At 40.5% G+C, this 23075-nt stretch overlaps 1 protein-coding gene across 1 annotated transcript in view; it reads left to right on the top strand.

Annotated features, from left to right (window-relative positions):
- Nucleotides 1–2411: 2411 nt before the first annotated feature.
- Nucleotides 2412–23075, top strand: part of COL5A2 (collagen type V alpha 2 chain) — a 114237-nt gene continuing 93573 nt past the window's right edge. Inside the window, exon 1 of the mRNA XM_075710513.1 lies at nt 2412–2511. Within this exon, the coding sequence (XP_075566628.1) occupies nt 2412–2511 (100 nt within the window). The remainder of the gene's footprint in view (nt 2512–23075) is intronic.

Raw genomic sequence — 23075 nt, forward strand, 5'->3', positions numbered from 1 at the left:
TGTGTGGCCATTTCTATCATCTTGTGTCTGAATTCCTTGTGGTTTCGTTGTAGCTTTCCCCATGCTGCGTGGAGCGACTTTCAGCTGTGAGTTCTCTGAGCAGTTGTCAGCTTTATTATAAGAAATTTCACGTAAATCCCCTCCAGTTAGTAGCACATAGTTTAGAAACACCTACATGTCTGTCATAGCGGTTTTTCAGCAATGAGCACAGGAGACTTTTCAAACCACTGTCCATATTCCCAGTCTTTCTCCTCTTCAGTTATTAATATTTCTGTACTCAATACTGTAGGTGACAGGTTACCTCCAACTGTGGGAAACCTTGTGTAGTGTGGTTTTTGAAATGTGTTATTTTCCTTTTCTAATGTATATAGTGATTTTGCATTGTGTAATTTCAGGTGATGATTTAGCAGCAGCAGTGTGCTGGGTTATGGCTGTAAGCTTTCTTGTTTGCTGCTTTCTCATAACGAATGTGCACATAGAACAGTGCAAATGGCGAAGGTCAGATCTGGTTCTAAACTAGATACATCGGCTAAAGCACCTGATGTTTCTAGCCAGCATCATGTAACATCAGCTTTCCAGGGGAGATTTCCTGGGGTTCTGCTGAAGTATGGCATCTAATATATGACTTTTGAGACTAGCAAACCAGTGCAGGTACTCATGAACCTGTCAAAACAGAATTTCACCTATGACTGGGCAGGTTAACAAATGTTAACTTTTGTTTTTCCAGTTCTGAGTTTCTCAGCTGATACCAATGATTATGATTATTTTTCAAAATAAAATTGCAGTGGCTTGTACAGCTTCAGTATTGCTATTCTTTCTCATAGCTACCACTCTTGAGCAACAGGGACTGTGGGATATTACACTCTTGCAGTGAAACCCTGTATGGGTTTAAGACTGCTGTGTCAAGACTGCTTGGTGCAAGAGAGCAGGGAATTTTGATTTTGTTCTCTTTCAACATATTTTTACGTTAATCTCTGGTTTCGCTACTAGAGTAGGTATGATGTAGCATTGCAGTGCTATACCATTTTCTGGGTTACCTTTCCTCCTCTGGGCATGCTGCTCTTTTGAAGAAACAGAAGCAAACTTTGCAGGCTTTCGGATGCTGCATCACTGAGAAGTGCTAAATCATGCTGTGAGAACCAGAGTGGGCTAGTGTGGCCAACCTGCACAAATTCAGGCAAAGAGGTTTACTTCTCACCGCATCCTCTTCAAGCGGGATTGTTCTGAAGCTGAAACAGCTAAAGATATAAAACCTTCCGACAGATGAATCTGCATTTCCCTGCAGCAGGTATAGGCAACCCCATTCTTAGCAAATGAGGGGATTAGTGATGGAGCTCTGCAGACCGTAAACACTGTGGGAGGAAAAAAAATCTAGCATCATACTCCCAGTTGCAAGTGATCCACAAAAGAGAGATTTGCTTAGTGCCCGTGCTAGAATGCTAATTAAGGCGCATTGTTAAGGGCTAAATGCTAGGCTGGGGCTTAGGTAGGTTTTCACTTGTCAGGGAGCAGAGGTGGAGAGCCTCGGAGAAAAGTGGGTAATTGGCTAGTTTGGATGGTCATTCTGGTGTTAGAAGTGTGGAGCATCTTCCAGAGATTGCGATAGCCTTCCCACCTGGTAGGACAGTAAATGTAGAGCACACTGAGCATTTGAGGAAGGATTATTCAGGAAAGAATCATTTGAGAAAGACTGTTGCCCTTCGAGGGGAAAGGTGGCTATGTACAGGTTCCTGAAACAAGCTGCCTCGGTAGCTCCGTGGCCCCTCTCAAGGGACTGGAGTCATGTTTGATAACGCAGCTACAGCAAGGCAGGGGACAGTTATCAAGGGAGAGGAGGAAATCCTCCTCTCGGCAAGCTGGAAGGGATCAAGTTCCTAATAAGGCAATCGGCTCCAAATGGGGCTATACCCTCCATTCCCAGGAAGTGTGGGCTGGGTGTGTTAAAAGCAGAGCTTTTTCTTCCTGACAGCTTCTTGCGGAACTACGCTGTGCTTTCTTAATAAATGGTCCTGACACAGCACATGCACTGCACAGCAGCAGGAAAATATCCTGCAAGTGTACTCGCAAAGAGAAAAGTTCAAGGAAGAGCGAAGCCAGCTCTGATTCGGTTATTTACCATCAATCAGACTGCTGCTTGGCAGGGAGTGGATGGTTAGGAGCCTGAACGGGCTGAAAAGGGGCAGGAAGAGAAGTGGAGGCAGCATTCTTCCTATTTAAAGCTGCATCCCCTGCAAGGAGTGTTTGCAGACTGCGCTGGAGCTGGTGCTGAAGAAAAGGGCTCGCAGACTTTGTCCTGGAACTGATGCTGAAAGGCAGAAAGACTCCCCAGCTGGCTTCATGGTGCTAAAATAACCTTACGTTTCTGCACTTTTTGCTGCCCGGGAAGGATACATGTCTAATATCTAGGCATGATGGCAATCTGGGTACAAACGAGAACTTTTTTCATCCTTGCTGCTTTATTAGGGCGATTTGTGACCATAAAAGCGCAAGAGGAGGAAGAATATGACGGTGGTGAGTTTTTCTCTCTCTCCCTCTAGAAGTCGTCTAATAATCCCCCCCCCCCCCCTTTGTACGCAGCGCGCTTCTTGTGCGATTTGGATAATCGGCGGAACGGGAAACCTCTGGGGTAGGAGAGTGACAAGACTTCTGCTTTTATATGCCGGGAAGGGGGGGGCAGCGAGCTTTGGGCTTCTGACCCAGAAGGCAGAGGGGCGGCTTTTAAAGCGGGGTTTTCGCGGAGCGGGCGGGCGCGACGGCACGGCGGGCGCTGCGGCGGGGCGGCCGGGGCCGGGCTGAGCCCCGCTGCCGGCGGGGTGGGCTAGTTCCCCACAAAAGAAGGCGCCTGGGCCGGGGCTGAGGGCAAGCAGCGGGCTGCAGACCAGCCGGGCAGGCCGAGCTGGGAGGAGGAAAGACGGGAGCCTCGCAAGGGCGGGGGCGTTTGCGCTGAACTACATCTGCCTTCTCACATTCTTTGTTTTAGAGAAATCCAGCAACGGGGAGTTCCCTCTTTTTTTTTTTTTTTTCCCCCTTGCTTTTCTTGCCCCATTTTGTTTTTCCCCTCCTGTCTTTCCTTCTCCGTCTCCTTCCCGCCGTGGCTGTAGCCGGAGGGGCTGCCCGCTGGCACCCCGCCCGCTCGCCCACCCACCCCGGGGCTCGCCCAGCGCAGCGGGGGCGACCTGGGGACGGGGGAGGGCTGGCAAGCCGCGTACCTGACCCGCCTAACCTGCTCAGGCTGCTTTGTAGCCGCTTTTCCTTAATATCATTTTTAATGCCCGCAAGCTGGTGAGGAGAAGGCGTAGCGAGGGTACCCTTCCATCGATCCGGAGGGATGCCGTGCTGGATGGATGATCTTAAAGGTCTTTTCCAACCTAAGCGATTCCATGATTCTGTGGTGGCTTCCTGAAATGTGAGCAGGCTGGTTGTGGGACAGGCTCGTAGCGATTCCACTCCCCGACATAACTCCTAGGCTTCTCATGTGTAACGCTGGCTGCTTTTCCAAATAATGCCCAACAAAGGGGCGAGTGCGGTACTCGGCGATAAAAGTTTGCAATTACTTTGTTGCGTAGTCTCAAGAGTTTAATTTCTCTCATAACCGAGCTTCTCTGGTAATACGCTGGATTGCACAAGTGAGGAGGAGTCAAAGCCTGATGAATCAAACAGTGCAATAGTTCTGAAACTTTTGCTCTACAAAGAAAAATGAGACTCTCCTGACTATGCATGGCTGTGTAAGAAGTCCCATAGAGGGGGCACTTTTGTATAATCTTGGGAGTATAAGTCATATATGCTTGCCATAAAGGGAGACGCATATTATACATTTTTCAGATACATACAATAACAAAGAAAACACTTATGAAAATACTGACTTCAGTTTTTTGGTAGCTATTTAGTAAAAATGATAGCTTTTTTGCCTGTTTAAAAAAAAAAAAAACAACTGTTATGTGGAATTTCTGTGGGGTTAAGTTATTACGTGTCATTTACTAGTTTGTTGCTATTATGGAAATTATGGGATGAGCCAGCACTGTAGCAAGACCTTCTGGGATGTACTTCCCATATGCTGATGGCTGAGGAAACTCAGAGGTACGTGGTAAGTCGCAGAGCAAAATATATTGTAATAAATTACTGCCATCTGTTTGCACTTACTTACTCATCTTTCTGTTTGAGAATGTAATAACTTTTGTCTACCATACATACAAGGAAGCTGCTTCTCCAATGTTCATTATATTAAAAATAAACCCAAAACAACCCCAAAGCTATTTGAGTGTGTTGTGAGGGGTGGTGCACGGTGAGGAAGAAGGGGGGTACATCCTACGCATTGGTCTGGTTTAATTGCATAAACAAGGGGCTTTCAGTTTTGATTTAGTTCCTGACTGAAGCCCACAAATGCTGCAGAATGGGGAGGTTTTTACCCGTAGTTTGTCTTGGCTTTAGTACTTAACTTGTGCAAAGGTCCGAGATCAGTGTACGTTGTATTGTACTGCAGGTGATTTTGCCTATACAGCTGCTTTACTTCTCCCCATTCAGTCGGTCAAATGTTTCACCTGAGCATAGGTGCTATGCTAAACAAATACTGGAGGTATTTGGGGAAGCAAGGAAAGCACTTCCGGAAACTTAGATTAGAAAATACTATCAGACTTTCAGAAAGTATGTAAAACTGTTTTACCAGCCATTTTTTAATGCCAGTCCTAGAAAAAATGAGAAGGATTAAATACTGGTTGCCAACCTCAACCACAGTGGAAGAAAGAAATAGCTTTTGCAGAAGTAAGTTACAGAATTTATCATGATGAGTGTGAGTGATATTGATAGAGAAGTTGACTATAATAGAGCAGGTAAAATGGTTCAAAAAATTTTTAATAAGAGAACTATAATACTTCTCTAAACCAAACATACTGCTTAACAATTTTTTTTTTTTTTTGGCACTTTACCATTTCTGTGCTTTTAAGTAATGCCAGTTTCTATATTCTTTTTTTTTTTTTTTTTCCTCTTGGAGCTATTGCAGATTGATCTGTTTTGCTCGACAACACTTGGCTGGTAGTGCTGTATAGTACCCATGCTTAAAAAGCACGTAAAAAGGTGAAAAACAGACACTCTCAAACCTAGTTGCGAAAAATTGGTAATTTTGAGACTGTTTTAAATGTGCCTATTTAAAAGTTATTTAGGAATAAAATCAGCACTGCAAAACCCTAGAAAGACTGAGAGATCCTGGTTTTAATTTTTGTGTAGGGGCCCAGACTAGTTCAGAAATGCAGTAGGGCCAAAAATTGCCTAGAAGATGGCTGAATTTGTGCTGTTTAAGCACTGAATACCTGGAAGCCCTGAACCTTTTGTGTAGGGATTTCCACACGCTGTATAATCTTTCCTCTTTCCTTAGGACTCAGGATAGAGGAAACCACTAGCAGAAGCAGTGCTTCTGGGATCCTTTCCCATCCACTTGTGAGTGTAAATGTGATTCCTTTCTTCAAAAAAGTTATTTAAGAAAACTAGAAATATGCCTTCAGCAGAAAATCTCTTGGTAAACCTGAATCAGAGCTGAAATTGTGGGAATCGCCTCCTTCAGGAGTATTTGTCCGCACAGATTCCACGTGGGCTTGGCAGTGATGGTCTATTGCCTCCACCTCCCATATTTCTCACTGCAGTCCTATACTTGCCTTTAAGTTCTCATCAGTTTCTGCAACACACCCTTGCCTGTGAATTTTGTGGCAATTTATCCTTCCTTGTCCCACTCTTGCAGTGTCAGCCCTACTTTGAGATCAATGTGAGCCCTGGTATTGATTTAAAAGTATCTAATTTGCCTTGTTCCACAGTGTGAGCAAGCAAAACCAAACAATGGTCGTGCCACTTGAATTCATGATCCTCTTTGACTTCTTTGAATTCTCAAGGTCTTTTTGCTTTGTCTGGAAACCATGCAAAAGAGAAAGGAGAATGAGCTAGCCTTAATGGAGATAAACAGCTGAGTTGGTTGAATGGGGGCTATTAAATATGTCCATTATCCCCTCACTGGTATTAGAGACGTTATCTTTAGGGAGAAAAGAGGTTACTAGGTTGCACAGTCTCCTTACTGAGACAGGTGTTGGGAGTATGGTGGCAAGGGAAAGTCTGCTGCAGCCATGAGGACGTAAGCAAATTATTGAGCATTCATGCTAGAGGCTGCTTTGGTTTTTATGGATCTTCCATCTTTGCAAAGAGTCCTCAGAGCTCCTAAGGAGAATGATATGAAAAGGGGGGGGTGGGGGGGGGAAATCTCGTCTTGCTAATTCTTACAATTTTAGCAAGGATCTTTAGATACTTGATTCTGTTTTTTTTTTTTTTCCCCAAAGTTCCAGATCCCAAGATCAATCAGTAATACGTGTACCTCTACTTTCTAAATGAGAAAGCGGGCGTGTGTGTGTCTGTGCATGTAGGTGTCTATGTTTGTGGGTCTAATCATAGCAAATAACTCGAAAATAGAAGTGATTATAGTTCTAAACAAGCAGAAAATGGGAATCCATTATTTATTAAAAAAACCCTAACAGTTCTTTGGGGACTGACTCATGACTTCTGAATATTTGTGGTTGGCTCCCCTGCCTGTAAAAGTGTGGGAAGGAGACTCAACACAGAAATTTCCATGAGAAGAGTCCTCAGGAAGATTCCTTCTGCTCAGATCAAGTAAACTTTTGGTCAAAATTATGGAATACATAAAATTGAGGATCACATTAAGCTATTCACATTAGCTTGTTTTTTTTTTTAATAGAAAACACTTTGTGGTTGAAGAGTAATAGCATGCTGTGGTGGTTAGTGCAGGCTTTTTTTTTTTTTTTTTCCCCCAATGTTTACAAATATAGATTATTGCCATAGAAACCAAATGGTCATTTCATGCTCTCATTCATGTTTTGGCACGCTCGCACTTCATTTCTTGGTGAAGTCCTTTCATCTTTGCAATTTGTTTCAATATGGACGTTCTGTCGGTTGATTTGTTCATGTGAAACATTCCAGGATTTGTCCTGTTTAACACTACTGTATATTAACATAAAAATAAGCCTTTTTCAATTTTTTAACTCTTTAGAAGTTTTCAGAAAAAAAAAAATGTCCACCAAACCCCTCAATTTATAATAAATTTACCTAGGAAAACCCTACTTAGGAACAGCACCTGCTGTTTAAGTAATGTTTACTAATTCTATCTGGGTTAACTGGAAGTTATATGATTTTTCTGTGGTTAGAATTAGAACTGGTCAACTCACCACTTGTTTTTTAGTGTTTTGTGAGAAAAGAAACACAGGGATTCATGTGGGGAAGCAGAAACTCTGAAGGCAGACCTTCATGCAACACTATGATCCTTTTAAAAAAAAAAAAAATGAGCAGACGTTCATGGCCTGTGTGCAACTATTTTTCTATATACAGAGAAAAGCAATGAACTCGGTGCCAAAAAATAATAAAGTAATAATAAAAAATAGTCAAAATTCCAACTGGAGACATGTGATCCATGCTTATATGCATACTGATTGTTTCACCCATCTTTGTCTTTGTGACCCTGCACATTTTTGTATGTAAGGTCCTGATGATATAATTTTTTTTTTTTTTCCAAAAATTCTTAGAGTAAGTCCAAGTGCCAATCCAGTGGATTCTTAGTTGGGTCAGCGAAGAGACTGGGCTTGCACTTATTTTATAGGCCAAAGGACCTATTCTTAATCTAACGTGCAGGGCAAAACCAAGTATCCTTTAGTGTGACATTAATAAATTAATCGTATTAACCTGCAATTTCAGTTTTTGACAAAGGCTTTTTGGAGTTTGAACTTTCAGAGCATGAGGAAGGATTGTTGCACTCGCTGCCTGAAAACTCAAACTGCAACAGACCCACCCTGTTAAATTGCCCTTCAAAAGCCCTGGTGGGACTGTCGTGCAGAAGGCCAGGTATCATTTGAACTGGAATGTCTCATGCATTAATTCAAAGCACAATAAATAGAGAATGAGGAAAATGTCTTTCTTTCAGTAGTATAAAGTAAGCATTCTTCAGTTATTTAAGAAATCACTTTGAAGCTGGAGAAAAATGGCTTATAAGTCACGTAACACTTGGAAGATGAGAGGTACCTCAGAGGTGACATTACTTACTGTTTACATCTTTAATGTAATCAATACATTATGCGTGAAGATTATGGTCTATGATTTATACTTTTCTTGACTTAAATTCTGAGAAATTCGAAAAGTTAGTGCTGTTGCTGAACTACCAGAAAGTATAAAACAGTGATACTGTCTATAGGAAGTGGCACAACGATTTGTTTGTATAAATTCTTGTTTTATAAGTTGATTTATGGTTATGAAAACAATAGCATGCAGGAAGCTTTGGATGCTGATAAGCCCTGCGTGCTGGGATAATTAAAAGATCCAAACCGCTACTTATAATTATCTTTTCTGAGTAGGCAACATACATTTTTCATAGCCTGCTGTGCTGTCTTTTATTCTTGTAGTAAGAAACAATTCCACTATTCCACTATCCCACCCGCTTTTGCTGCAGAAAGGTCATGTGTTACATTAGCATGAAGACTAAGAATGATTGTCGGAGGGCCGGCGGTGGGATGCTCTAATGCTAGGGTACAGGGAACCTCTGTTCATGCAGACCCTTGGGATTCCATTTTTATTAGCTGCTGAAGATAGGTCTTGTCTTTGGGGAGCTGGTCTAAGGTTGTTCCTTGGCCATGCTGCTGCCAGCTGAACTTGATTGGAGTTTTTGAGCATTTGTATTTTTCTGCAGCTTTGTGTAAATGGTACAGTTGGGAGAATGATATAATGGAGTTGTTTTTGTACTGAAAAACTTCCACAGTGTTTTGTGTCTTCACTAGTTTTCATTTATAGCCCTTGGACTATGTAATGGTAGCATGGGAGGACTAAAGAATTAATTTGAATCTCTGTGTCCCTGTTCTTTGGATAATGCGGCTGAATAGAAACACAAGCAGCTACTCTGGTACTGCTGGCAGGAATTCAGAGTTTTGGACATGAACTCGTTTAGAGTAGGAACAGAAGAGTAAACTGTCTCACTGAGGCCTGTTCCCTGCTGTGCTGTAGACGTCTGGTTGAGAAGGTCCATACAATATCTTCTCCAAATACTCTTTGGTCATGAAATGCTTGCCAGCACCCTTCAGCAAGCTGACCCTCCGAAGATTAAAGGCACAGTGACAGTGTAGTGCAGCAAGAGATTAAGGGAGATAAAAGGTATCCTCATGAGTCTGTCCTGGACCAATTGCTCCAAGATTAATGCTGCACGTTAAAATGGGAGTGAAAATACAGGCTAAAAGCCAGGAAGAAACTGTTTCTCATTTGCGAAGAACTCCTGTCACCTGCTACTGGATAGCTGTGTTACTACAGGTAACCTCAGAGGTTATGCAGAGTTGTGTTTAAAGCAGTCCTCTCTCTCCCCAAGATCACGGAAGACCTTGATTAATTTTTTTTTTTAATCATTTACCAGTCTGAGGTCTCATGTCTCTTGTCTTGTTAAATATCCCACTCGGCCAAGAGAAAAATATTAAGGGGAAAAATTAAAGCAGAAACAGTGAATAGAAGCTGTGCTTGCTTGATTGCCTGCTTTCCACTCAGCTTTTCTTAAATATTTTCTTTACAGGGTTCTACCAAATCTTTTGATGTAATGAAAATGTGATGCAATACCATAGTGATCGCTATCCTATGATAATTATCTTTGTCTCATATTCTGTCTATCTTAAAGTGGTTCTTTCCCTCAGCTGCAGTGCCTTAAGTTTTCCAGGTGCTGACCCTTGTATGTTCAGTGGCTGGGTAACAGATCCCCATGGCACATTGTTGAGGTAAATAATTGGAATCTCACTGTCAAGAGGAACTTCCTTTAGACTAGGATATATGATTAGGTTTATTAGGCATAGGGGCAATTTAGCCATCTTTAAGCCATGAGTGCTATTTTAGGGAAATTTTAGGGAAATAAATTATAATTATTGTTAACAAATAATGTAATCAATAAACATGTATTCCTTTTTCATAAACTATGACCAGGCCCGTAGAAACCTGCCAGCTAAACTAAAATGGAGATTAACCACTGAGGGCTCCAGCTAGTGAAGCATGTTGTGGTTCTGGGGTTGTCCTGGCTTAATGCTGCCTAGCAGCATGACTGCTGATACCAATCTGGCTGAAGGTGTGAGAAGGAAAGGTCATTTATTATAGTTCTGGAAAATTCATCATTTATTCATCAGGAAGTTTGAAAATCTATTAGACTTCAGGTCTTTGGAGATAGGAACAGATCTTTCCAAATATTTGACTTGCAGATGGTACTGTAGCATCGCTGTGTCCCTTGAGAGAGAACTGGAGAACTTTAGCCTCATTCATTGTGTGTGGTGTTGAATTATAATTTACATGGCTGTTGTTACAGGGAAAGACATTGCAGAGTTCACCCACCGATAATTTTAAAAGGCTATTGCTTGATGGCTTTATGCTGTGTTGATGTAAGAGCTTTTGACTGCTAGTAAAGCATTTGGTTCACTGTCTTATGAAATTTTAAAGTTAGTATTGGCTTGAATGCTGCTGTTGTGAGTGGCGGGAAAATTAAATAAATGTACATGATTAAGAGTAATGTATCTTTATTGTGGATGAAATATCATGGTTTCACAGACGGTCTTCTGTAATCTAGATCAGGAAAGAAACGGGATGTTAATGAAATTCACAGATGATAATGAGGAATTAAATACTTGCTATCTGTGCAAAAATATGAATAAGATATACAAAGAGGAGAATTATCTTAGAAAAGTGGAGGCTGGAGTGATGACAGCAACAGAGTTTGCATTGTGCTCAGTAATCAGAGGGGGCTAAAATTGAGGATGCTATTCTTTGTCACATAGTAGGACTTGGTGAAGAAAAACATAGTTCTCATGATCCATTAGGCAGAAAAGCATGAGGAAAAGGATGAGATGCTTTCGTTCATCCTTCAGTGATCAAGTCCAATGTCAGCCTAAGTGGTGATTTATGGAAAAAAAAAAAATGATGACAAAACGGAAAGTTAGGGGACCCAGTCTCAGATAGGACAGATATTCTGAGGACTGAATCTCTTTTATTCATGGTTTTTGCCATGTGCATACCTGCCAGACTGAATAATCCTCGGTGTGTCCAAAGCTCTGAGAAAGGAAGATGAAGGGAAGGAAAGAGGCAGGAACTTCCAGAGAGGAGTTGGGTGTGAGGTGGGGCTCGTAGCTCTTGAGGAGCCCTTGGCTCTGTGCAACTGAGTCATTATTGCCCTATCGTGACTGCAGGCCATGGAAAAGGAGTGGAAATAGTTTGCATTTTCCACTCCTTCAGAGGCATAGACAGAAAGCAGTGTCTCTTTTCCTCTGTATTGATTTTCCATTGAAAGAGTGGTTTCTCTTATTACAAAAAACCCAAACCCAACACAGCCCAATGCATGCATTGAAAATCTATTGGTTTCTAAAAGAAAAGGTGATCAGCTTCTTAGCTTCATGATACAGTTAAAGAACCTCCAGTGTTGAAGGTGTATTTTCTTTAACTCATACAGAACATGGAAGAGCTTTTCACATGCTATGTATCAGCCTTGACAGTGTTTCTTTAGGCACGTGAGGCATTAAAGCAATGTTTTTGACAAAGGGCTTACAAGACAGAATTTTGTATCTTATGACACACAGCATCTGGTTTGGTAGCTATCCTATATTTTATAAAACTGAACCTTTAGAAACAGCTTGAATTGTCTGAGTAGTGAAGGGGAATGCACATAGCAACAATGTCTGAAGACATGGTTAAGACTTTCATAGACCCGGTGTTCAAATCCTAGCACTTTGATGTCATCATTATAGGCAGATCATACAAAAGACTCCCGGTTTTAAATCTCAAATCTCATTTTGTCCATTAAAGGCTTCTTTTTTTTTCAGGAAATCTTAGTGAAAAAACACTGTATTTCAATTTCAAATTGCATGCATTAGAAAAAGAACATGATTCTGCATGTAATGTATTGCTCCTTATTTATTTTAAATATCTGTAATTTAGAACTTTCTCAAATTGGGAATGTTTTGGGCTGTAAACCTACCAGTATACATGCTTAAATTTTTGAAAGAAATTCATGTGTGTTTGTATCTTACTGCATGTTGAATTTTAGAATAGTGTAATATATAGTGTGTTAAATATGTAGTGCATTTTGTGTGTGTGTGTGTATAAATACATACATATATAAAAGTGTGATGCCTTAAGACATCAGACATTCCCACTATATGGGAACTACTTTGCAAGGCAGACACATCTCGCTGGTGAAAGTAATGGAGGATGATTTCCAGATGTTTAAATGCTTGCTTTGGCAAGAGTCAGAAAATACTGGAACATGCATTGGCAACAAAGGAAGGGAAGAACCTGATGTAAGAGGGCTCAAGCCTGGCAACAAACAAAGCGGAACATGGAAAATGGAGCCATGTGGGGAAGGAAGCGCCAACATGACAGTATGGCTGCTGTGACAGCACTGAATATTGGAATTATACTAATGACTGGCAGAGTGCTGGAAGCCTACTTCAAAAATTAGGACTGAGGTTAGACAAATTGTCCTTTACCTGGGGTTTTTTTCTGTTTTTTTTTTTTCCTTCTGGTTGAAACATTTGCTGTGATGATAGAAAAATTTATCTAAACCTGGATACTGAGATTGAGTAGCTTGGGTATGTTTTGATTTTACGTTGTTACTGTAAAGTGCAGGACCTTTCTATGAACTTGTGCAATGCTGAGCACAAAGCATCCTTGATCTCAAATGAAGCCGTAGGGTACTACTGTAATAGTACTGAATACCGAGTCATCGTGCTAACAATATATTTCTTGAATTTGCATGGATTTTCATGTTGAATAGTTGACTAGTTTCAGAAGTGGAATCTGGCTCCTCAGCAACGAAATTTCTAGACAGTGAATCACATAACCTGTTGCTTGCTGTAAGGTTTCAGTAAGCACACCTCTCTGTGGGGCTGGCCATCCTTTTAGTGTACAGACCAAAACTTTGCAGCTTTACCACATTGTATCAAAGCGTTCGTGCTTCTTGGGATTTTGTTAGGTTTTTTGGGGGCAGGGTGGGATGATGGGGAGAGAAGAGTTAAATCTTGATCTCTTCAGGCTGTGCATGTTTGCCCTTACGAAGAATGCCGGGGCCAACCAGTGTGAATTGCACTGCTCTAAGTTTTATTAGCGACATCTTTCTAATGGTTTTAAAATTGAGGATATGGAGCACTTAGTTCTTTGGGTGGGTTTTGGTTTTTTTTTTTTTCCTTTTTCCAGCTGTTCTCTGTTTCTTTGAGCCTTCCCTGGTTTCCTAGGAAACCTCTGCATGATGGAATTTGTCCATTTTACAGGCACTGTGTAAGATACGCAGTTTATTTTGTTTGTGTTTGAATGTAATGAACACAGAAAGTAAATATTTGGTGACTTAAATCTCCTATTCAGGAGAGTACTTTAGAACCTAACTTGAAGCGCGTGAATAGCCTTATTTCTTGTAAGGAGATAACTGGTACCTTAGTTATGTTTGCCTAACTACCTTAATGAATGAAGACTTTAATTATTTCAGTTTTTCATTTGAAAGAAGGCAACAAACATCAGGATCTATTCATCTGTAGTAAGAATTACTTAGGAAAAATGATGTAGCAGTGAGATACTTGTAATAAAAGAGTAGTTATCTTAAAAATCTTTTATCAATTATACTGGAAAAAATTAAGTGCACATATAGATTATTTTCATATGAGCAGTGTGTTTTAAATCTATTATCACAGGAATATTACAGGTATGCAAACTTTTTGTAATCAACCACCGTGCTGAGTTTTGCTGTATTTCTGCCCAAATTCACAACATTTTGACTGATGGTTGCTTCCAGTCACAAGTAAACATCAACCCACAAACACAGCCTGGTTTCTGGTTTCAGGGGGAACCAGGAGAATCTCAGTGGCTTTGGTTTGAGTTTGCTCTGTCCTCAGATCTGATGCAGAAAAGGTCATTGCAGTGTCTTGGTGCCAAAGAACAAGGAAGTTCAGGCTTTCAGGGTTCGAAAGATGATCCGTGCGCTTAGTGTGATAGGCAAACTCCTGGTACGTTTTACGTAAAGCTACAAAATGTTCAGTAAAGACTTAACTTTGGGGTAGAATTAAGCATGCCTAAACTGGATAGTGACTTAACATTTAGTGTAACATCCTAATCTGTAGCTCTGCCTGGAAGAATGCTTCAGGAGCCCTCAGCTGGAGGGATGGTACTAGGAGGGAACGTGACTGCTCCTGGAAAGGGGAGGCTCCTACAGTCCTGTTTTCTAACAGGACACAGCTGTGGCTTACTCTACGTCCTATAAATGTCAGTGAGTGTTGAGTCGATTCCATGAGAAGAAGCTTTCTGGTGTGATAGTTCCCTGGCTTTCTTTACTGGAACAGGAATCACAACTGAGCGACTCATGACATGCAATTTCAAAATGCCACACGAGAGCAAGATCCTGCTGCTTTTCTTCATGTCTGCATCAAATGTCCCTGCTTTCAAAGCCCCAATTGCTTCATTGGGACTACTTGGCGAGTACTCTTGAGAGTAGTAGTAAGACATTCTGCTTGTGCTGCTTTTTTTTTTTTTTTTTTTTTTCCCCTGCTTATCCTGTAGGTTAAAAGTTTAAACTTCTGAAAAACATGAGTCTGAAAATACATCACTGCTTTTGAGATAAAGTCGGTCTGTGGGCTGAAAGATGACGAGTTGAAATGAAAGCATGCACTGTTGGATAGTATGTTATCCAGATTTACTAGCCACCAAGTGACACTCAAATTGGCTGGGAAAGTCTTAAGATCCAGGTGTGTATACCTTCATCAAATAATTACTTAAGGGCTTTGCTCTTGGAGAGAGCTGTGAGACACTGTACAGCAGTTGTTATAATGAATTACAGTATAAGTATAGGCTGTCTTGAGCCCATGTGTAAAGTCCATTTTCCAGTTTGTCCTTTTGTTTCCACCTCACAGAAGAAAAAAAGGTATGGTTTTAATGGATCCTTATTATCTCCCAGTATAATCAAATAAAACTGAATCTGGTTAGGATTATTGGAGTGGTTCATCTTCTGACTTTAAACCATAGGTTTGGGGCTGGTTTAGCAAAAGGGTACACTTTTACTAGAACTAGTTTACAGTGATTGTTTGTTAGAATTACCAGCTTATACTTCTGGTCACAAAAAAAATAGAAATCAGAATATTTTTTTTTCCCCCTGAATTGTTATAAGATGGCTAAATTAACACTTCATCTTATTCTTGCGTGTGCTCTCTCTTTCTTCTTCTTTTATTTCCTCCCCCCCCCCCCCCCATCCCCTCCCTTGTGGAGGCTGAAAGACCAAAATTCCTCCTTGAAGTCTGCAAGACTTAGAAAATTCTAAGTAATTTGTTTATACAATGTAATGCAGTTCACAATGAAATGGAAATACCAGGACACTGATGCTCCTGCATTTGCATATAGCATAGACTTATAACTGCTTATTAAAATGGCAGAGCTAGCTTTAGGACATTTTGTCATAGTCAGGCAAGACAAGTAGCTAATTATTATGAGCCCTTTTGATACCTAACAAACAATGACATTTGAGGCTAGAACTTGCTTAGGCCTGGTTCTCTTAAGTACTTGTCTCAGTAGGTAGAAGGTGAGGTTTTTTCCCAGGAGTGGTGGTGGTGTAGGTTTTGGGGGGGTGGCGTTTGTGGTTTTTTTTTTTCTTTTCTTCCCCCTGTATTTAGTATAAGTAAGATTGGGATTTGGCAAATGATTTTGGAGCTAATGCAGGAAAAGCTTCTCTTGCTACTTCATGTGTCTCATAAAAGCAATGCTTCTAGTACTGCTAGCCTTGCTCTGAGAAGACAACAACAAATGGTATTACACAACTGTGGTTGAGGCAAGTTTAATAAAAGAAATTGAATATGGTTCTGCCTGACAGTAGCATCTGTCACACTGAAAAACTTACCTAATATCTTCAGTTTGCTTAGGAATAGCCAAGTCAATTTTTCAGGAATACAGATATTAAAAAGCAAAAGCAACTGCTGTGTAGCCTGTAGGTCATTACAGATGGTGTACAATTAGAGCAGTTATATTAATATATTTTTTGTGCAATGCAGCACAATCTCTTCAGGCATTGAAATGTTTCTTTCAAGTCTTAATGTACTAAATGTATCCCCTGTTCGTAAGGGTGATGTGAGCATGAGCCATTCTTCACGTATAGCTCTGCCATACATTTTTTGTAGCCCAGTAGTAGATTTGGGGCTAGGACAACTCGCAGATTTAGCCATTAACCTTACTGATAGATGTACTACTGAAGGACACAAAGTATTTCCTCAAAATGACTTTTTCCTCTGTTCTACCTTATGCTAGTTTTCTTGGTGTGGTGTGTTTTTTGGTTTTCTTTTTTTTTTTTTTTTTTTTTTTTCCCCCCCCCTCTTCCCATCCTGTGGGAAACATGTAGGAGCCTGCTACCAGGCAGCTCTGGTTTTGGAAATGGAATTGTCTTCGCACAAAGTGCCTGAAGGACAATGTTTTTCTTTCAGTCCAACTAAATGCATAATGAGTTTTCCAGCACCTGTGTTAATACAGTCACTGCTGTATTATGAAGAGTCTGACATGCTTGCAAAATTCAGGTTTTCATAGCCTGTGAAATTTCTGGTATGTGATATACGATTAAAGCTCAAGTCACATGTTGTGCTAGCGCTTTAGACGGTGCTTACTCGGAGAAACTTCCTGCAGAAAGAAATGTTGCTAGTGTGGACACTAAAGCGTACTCTTTGGTCTGGGCATGAACATGTAAAAAGGAAGGGTCTGGTGAAGCCTTGAACAGGCTGGTGTATGTTACTCAGGCTGCGTAAGAATATTAAGAAGAACAGAGAGTAGGAAAAACTTAAACATATTACAACTCCCTTTAATCCAAACTGACTTTGCTTTTTTGATTAAGGAGTATTCTCTCTGAGTCGTTGTGTGTTCTCTGTTTTTATAACATGCGAATAGTCCAGCAATTACCTGAAATTAATCAGTTGTTGGTTGTGTAGGAAGGTTGTCCGCTCGGTTTAAGGTGTATCTATGTTCATAGGAAATTAATATTAAAAAAAGATAATACCAGGGCTTCAGGTGCTTAAGGCCTGATTCAAAGGGAATAAGTTTCTAAAGCAAGTTTTGGAGCCTATGTGAAGCATAGTCTAGATCCTGTCCAATGCATCTCTGAGTCAGTACTACAAGCTCTTCTGATCTGTGTGACTTGGCACTAAAATTTCAAGGCAGCAATAACATTTTTGTGCTTCAAGCACAGATAGAGATTTAAAACAGGAAATATAAAGTTGAAGAGAATTTTTTCTCAACATCTATTAAAGGTCCTCATTAATCATATTTTAATATTCCTGTATTATGTGGACTTTGAAATGGATTTTATTTCTAGATTATTTTGAAAGTATCGTATTGCTACTGCATAGTAAAATGTCGTCCCCTTCCAAAACAGTCTACATACCACTGCATTATGCCCAAGTTCTTCATGCATTAAGGATGTTGCACTGCTCATAGGTAGGCGAATGGAAACATACAGTGGTGAGACATCTATTCCCAGCTGTCTGCCGATTCTGCATATTCCCTTCGGATACTGACAGGGAACACTGAGTAGGAAAAGCCCTCCCTACAGATTCACTCATGCAGTGACCGCTGTCTGGATAAGGGTGTTCCACAGTGAGCTCTAGATACCTGTTTTATGTCAGGAATGTTTAATTAATTAATGCTCAGTTGCAGGAGGATGTCTTGCAAAAGACTGTTACACTTTTTTTTTTTTTTTTTTTTTTTTTTTGGTATGCTGTCCTATTTGGAAGAAGATGCTTCTGTTCCCAGAGAGATGATTTACGTGGATGCTATTCTGTTCTTTCATTGTTTATTACCAGATGTGCATCTGGGATTTAACTTATTGCCCTTGAGATATTCTGAAGAGTTCTGAATTACGTTCTGAATGAAGCAATCACAGGCTTTGTACCTTACCAGCTGGCTCTTCTGCCTCGGTGCCTGATCACTGGGCTCCCCAGGGTGTATTGTTTTTGGAGAGAGCTTGCTAGTAATGAATGAGGCCTGTTTTCCATATTGACCTCAAACTGTACATAATTACCTAAATCCAGCCAACCGTAACAATGAGGTGTTCATAGAAAATATACTTCATAGGGGGATTTCATAGAACTTACAGTGCAGTTAAGTTGAAATTACATGGCTATTTATGGGAAATGTATGGTTAGTTGTGCTCTCCGCTGTGCCTTCCCTCAAATCTACGCCATGAAAGAAACGCATCATCTGTATCGGCACTGCTGTGAGGTTGGCTGTTTCCATATTTTGGCTAGAAACAATATTATTGAACAATACGAATGGCTTATGTCGTTCTTTAATACCTTGACCATAATGTTCATTTCCCAATTATAGGAAATTTTAGCACAAAATTAATTTATTCTGTGATATTTTTAGGTCAGTCAATCAAGAAATTAGTTGCTCTGATTTTATAAAAATCTCCTGCCTGCTCCAGGCTCGATTGTGAGCCTGTTACTCAGTCCTCAGTTAAGGGCAGGGCATTAGGAGATTGCAGAAGGTGCAGTTTCACTCCAAAGTATGAGTAGGGTGATGGAGGCAACTTCAGGAAGGAACTTCACTCCGGGAATGTGACGTTTCCTTAGGGCAGTTGAGCAGGATTTGGACTTGCGTTTGACTGTACAGCCCCGCTGCCGAGCTGCCCCCTTCTTAGGATGGGAGAGACATTATGGGCAGGGAATTCACTTTTATTTGACTAAGACATTGAACTTCTTTATTTCACATGCCAGTTTTCCTTGGTCTGAACAAGACAAACAGCGACCATTGTGTTCCTGCTCCTTCCTCACACCCTGCCTGGCCTCAGCTCTGTCTCTGGTGGTCACCTTCCAGCACTGGTTCAAACTGGGAATTCCCAAATTCTTAATTTCTCAGTCACTCCAAAATTCTTTTCATTGTAGGTGAATTACTTTCAGGGTAAAAAGGGAGAATTCATTTATTTAATATATACCAATTTCCATTTGTGAAACAAACAATTAGAAAACCAATGATTGATCAACAGTGCTAATTATGATTCTGAGTTGATTTCTGCTTTGGAAAAGTTGAATAAATGTGTCCATTTTTCATGTTATCCTTGACAGATTAGCATGAAAGTAAACAAAGTGGTTAATTTCAAACAGGGGGTTTTAGTCTCACAACTAAGCTGATTGTGAGGTGGAAACTTAACTATGTTTGATTCTTGTATGACTTGACACTGAACTAGCAACCTTAGATATTTTACATGTAGTGCAAATACTTCTCATGCAGTAGGCATTGAAATAGCTTGAGGGAGAGGCACCTGTGCAGATTTTGTGTATAACTGAGATGATAAACACTTTATTTGAACATGAAATTAACAGGTTTATTTGCACAAGAAAAAATTTGGCTGAGAAAATGAGAGCTGAAACATGTGCTTTTTTTTTTTTTTAGTGCAGCTCTCAGGAGGTTCACATGTTTTATTTATTTTTCCTCTGGTCTGCAGTATGTAATGTAAGTTCAGAGCTTGGGAATGGTCTTAGGAAAATTGCTTGGAAATCAAAATCTCTTTCACCTGAAGAGGTTGTGCCTGAAGTCGGTGCTGAGACCCAGAGGTGGTTACTGATCCAAGGGAGACATCCAGGCTGCCGCTGTGTGTAACGAGCCCGCTCCGTTCTTTTAGGCTGGTACCTTTCAAAGCCAAGTGGGTCTTTGTTATTTTTGAAATCGGTGCAGAACCAGTGAAATGAAGGCAAGCCACCATTTATTTACTTCAGCTTTCATGAAGGAGGCCTATCCCAGGCTCTAGGCAACCTGCCATCAATTATCCACACAATTCATAACAATAAAAGCAAAAAAGCAGCAAACCATACCCATGTTTGCCAACTGCATTAGCTGAGGGGAAATGAAATCATCCAGCTCCTCGCATTCCCTTAGGCCCTGCAACTCGGCCCCTATCAGATGTTTGTTCCAGAAAGAAGCTATGTCTCTGTTGGAGTTAAAAATGTACATGTTAATATATTGCAAAAGATCATGAAATTTCCTAGCTTAGAAAGCTGGCTGTGCCAAGCTCCTCTTCTATAGACTATAATTTCCTTTCTAAAGAGAGAAGCAGCATCTGGACCTACTCAGTCCCTGTGCAGTATTCCTCCTCCACGTCAGCAAGCTGGAGCTCCAGTGCAACTGGCCAGGGTCAGCTGTGGACTGCGTGGAATCTTCTTATTAAACAAGCCCAGAGTTTTGGATCTGGACCAAACCCCCAGAACTGAACGCTCTGGGACATTTGAAAAGTCCTGTTTCTAAACCACAACTCGGTTGCAAAAGGTCACCGATGCACGCTGCAGACGTTTCCCTGTGTGCTCTGAGTCTCAGACCTCAAGTGCGAAACCTTCTCCCAGCATAGCCAGGATTAAAAACCCAATTAATGGAGGGGTCTGCTTTCATTCATCTATGGAATGGACAAGGGAATAAGCTATGTTTAACTTCTAGAGATCAGGATCAAACTGGCAGTTTAGGATTAACTTGGTTTACTTAGAAAAAATTGTTTAAACTTAACGTTCTCAGCTGCTGTTCCTTGGTAGAAATTTTCCAGTAAATAAACTTCTGTCCAAGGCCATATTTGAATTGTGATAATATAAAATTATAATATAATTGGGATGATTGGTAGGTTATTAATTCAGGGGAGAGAATGGTGTGATACCCCATTTCAGTCCTGGTTCTGTCTCCCTGGTTCTTTCTAGGCTACTATTCTTCTGACTTTGGTAAGAGAAAATACAGTAACATTATTCTTGGCACCAGATTAACCTGAGGATTATTGGATACTGACATGCTAGGGTAGATGGAGGTATAAAAATGGGACTCCTGGTGCACGTTAATCAGGGAGACTGGAACAAGATTCTTCCAGTGGAGAGGACTTGTGTCCTGACCTTATTGCCTTAAAAAAAAAAAAAAAAAAAAAAACCACACCCAAAATGCCACACTAAAAACCTAACACCCCCAGCCCCCCTAAAAAAAAAACACCACCAAGCTGAGTTTTCTGATTTTCTAGATGCTGTGTTTGAAGCCAGCTCTCACCCAGCACTTTTCTGAAAGGCTTAGTTGAGCAGTAGTGAAACTCATCACATCTGTAGCGAATCCTTTGGGGTTATTTTTCAACACGGAATAATTTTGCAGTATATTTTTCCTTTGATTGGGATGTCACACTCAGGTAACTAATGCATGAAAAAATGCGCTGTCAAGTCAGATCATTTCACTTACTGTCATGACGTTTCTGTTTGGAAGAGGCAGATCTTGGAACAGATCTTCATCTGGTGTAAATCACAGCGGTTCCATTACTTCAGTGGAATAACTTACGCAAGCCAAAGGTCTGCAACGTTATCCGGAGACCAGGTGTGCCACATGGTTTTTTTTTTTTCCCCCATTGTAAAATCATAATGTATGCATTAACGATGGGAGGGTTTCTAGTGTGATGCTGATCTGTTTGTTGTGGTGTGTGTAGCTAATGCTAATCATAGTCAGCAATTGTGCAATGAAAATATTATCCTTACTAATGCTTACCTTGCATATAAAGCACAGCTATAAACCTGGAAATATTCCCTAACCTCCAGGCTGTAATTTGGGCGTAGGAGAAACTCCCATAATGCACACGCTTTTAAACTGGAAAAACAACAAATGAAAATTTAACAATTCGTTGTTTGCAACTTTTTAGGCCCTCATCCAGCATAGCCCGAAATGCCTGAATTAAGGCTTGGATTAGGGCCCCATTCAGTTGTTGGGATGTTGTTACTGAGCAGCTTCACAGTTCTTTATGTCTTAATTGGGGAATGTGAAAGAGACCTTTTCTCCCCTCCTGGGTGAGAAGCTGGGCACGGTTTTGATCTCATATGAGCGGTCAGTTGATGCTGTTTCAGATATCATTTAATGAAAATGGCTGGGTTTAGAGCTCTATGAAGCTTGCGTCAGAGATAAAGACTATGGGCAGTGAAAGAGGCAGTGTATTAATTACCAATCTGTAGCGGTTTACTTGGTATTTCCACTGATGCCTCTCTAAACTTCTTGAGAGAGGACCAGATCTTTTGCCTGATCCCTCAGGAGTTGGGTAAGTCATCACTGGGGCTCCAAGTGTTGCCATAAAACAGATTCTGATGATACTAATAAAACTACTAATAGTTCTACCTAAAAGTAGCCATAGGAGGCTGCTTTGTCTCCTCCCGACTGATATGTTTTATTATTTAAATAAAGCATTGGGATATCATCAAGCTTATGGTCCAGTAAAAGAAGTAAGATTAAGCAAATTATTTATGTCCACAAATAACTATGTCATTCTTTCCCATAGTTTATGTCTGGCAGAAAAGCAGCTGATAAGATTAACATTCAGATAAGCTAGCTGTATTCATTAGAACTTCTTGAGATCATGTCATCTCCTGGAAGTATACAAAAACCCTGATTGCTACGTGGCGCTTCTTAATCATGGAGGGTGGGGAAACTATAAAGCACATATAAAGGAATCTGCATATGCATATGTGGGACAAAAGTAAAAAATGTTTATTATGTTGATGAATGAATATTAGGGTGTATCATTTAAAAAGAAAAACAAGACATTTGTGAACGTTGGCATAGTGAGATGTTATTTCTTTTCTTTCCCAACTTTTATGGGGACATTTAGGAATAACTTATGCTTTAAAAATTCTTTCCCTTGTGGTCAAATTGCTGTATTTCCAAACAAGAGGCAGAAAATAGTATAAAATTAATTTAACTTGTTCTAAAAAATTAAGCTTTTAATTTCAGACAATTTTATTTACTAGAAAAACAATGTACTTAGACATCAGGCTTTTTACCATTGGGAAATTTCTTAACTGATTTCCCTGTCTAAGTAGCCCTCAAAGCAATGAGATAAACAACCCCCAACTCTGCCACAATCTCTGTAACTGCTGTCCCCCAAAGCCAGGAAGATCAGTGTACTTGCCAGAACGCTACCATGGATGTTTCTAGTGTTGTTGACTTTATTTGAAATTTATGTAGATGGGAGAAAATAGACACAGGGCCAGAGAATTCACAAACCGTGAAACTGGAGCAAAGGAAGA

This window comes from Pelecanus crispus, chromosome 5 (genome assembly GCF_030463565.1).
Source record: "Pelecanus crispus isolate bPelCri1 chromosome 5, bPelCri1.pri, whole genome shotgun sequence".
Taxonomy (NCBI): Eukaryota; Metazoa; Chordata; class Aves; order Pelecaniformes; family Pelecanidae; genus Pelecanus; species Pelecanus crispus.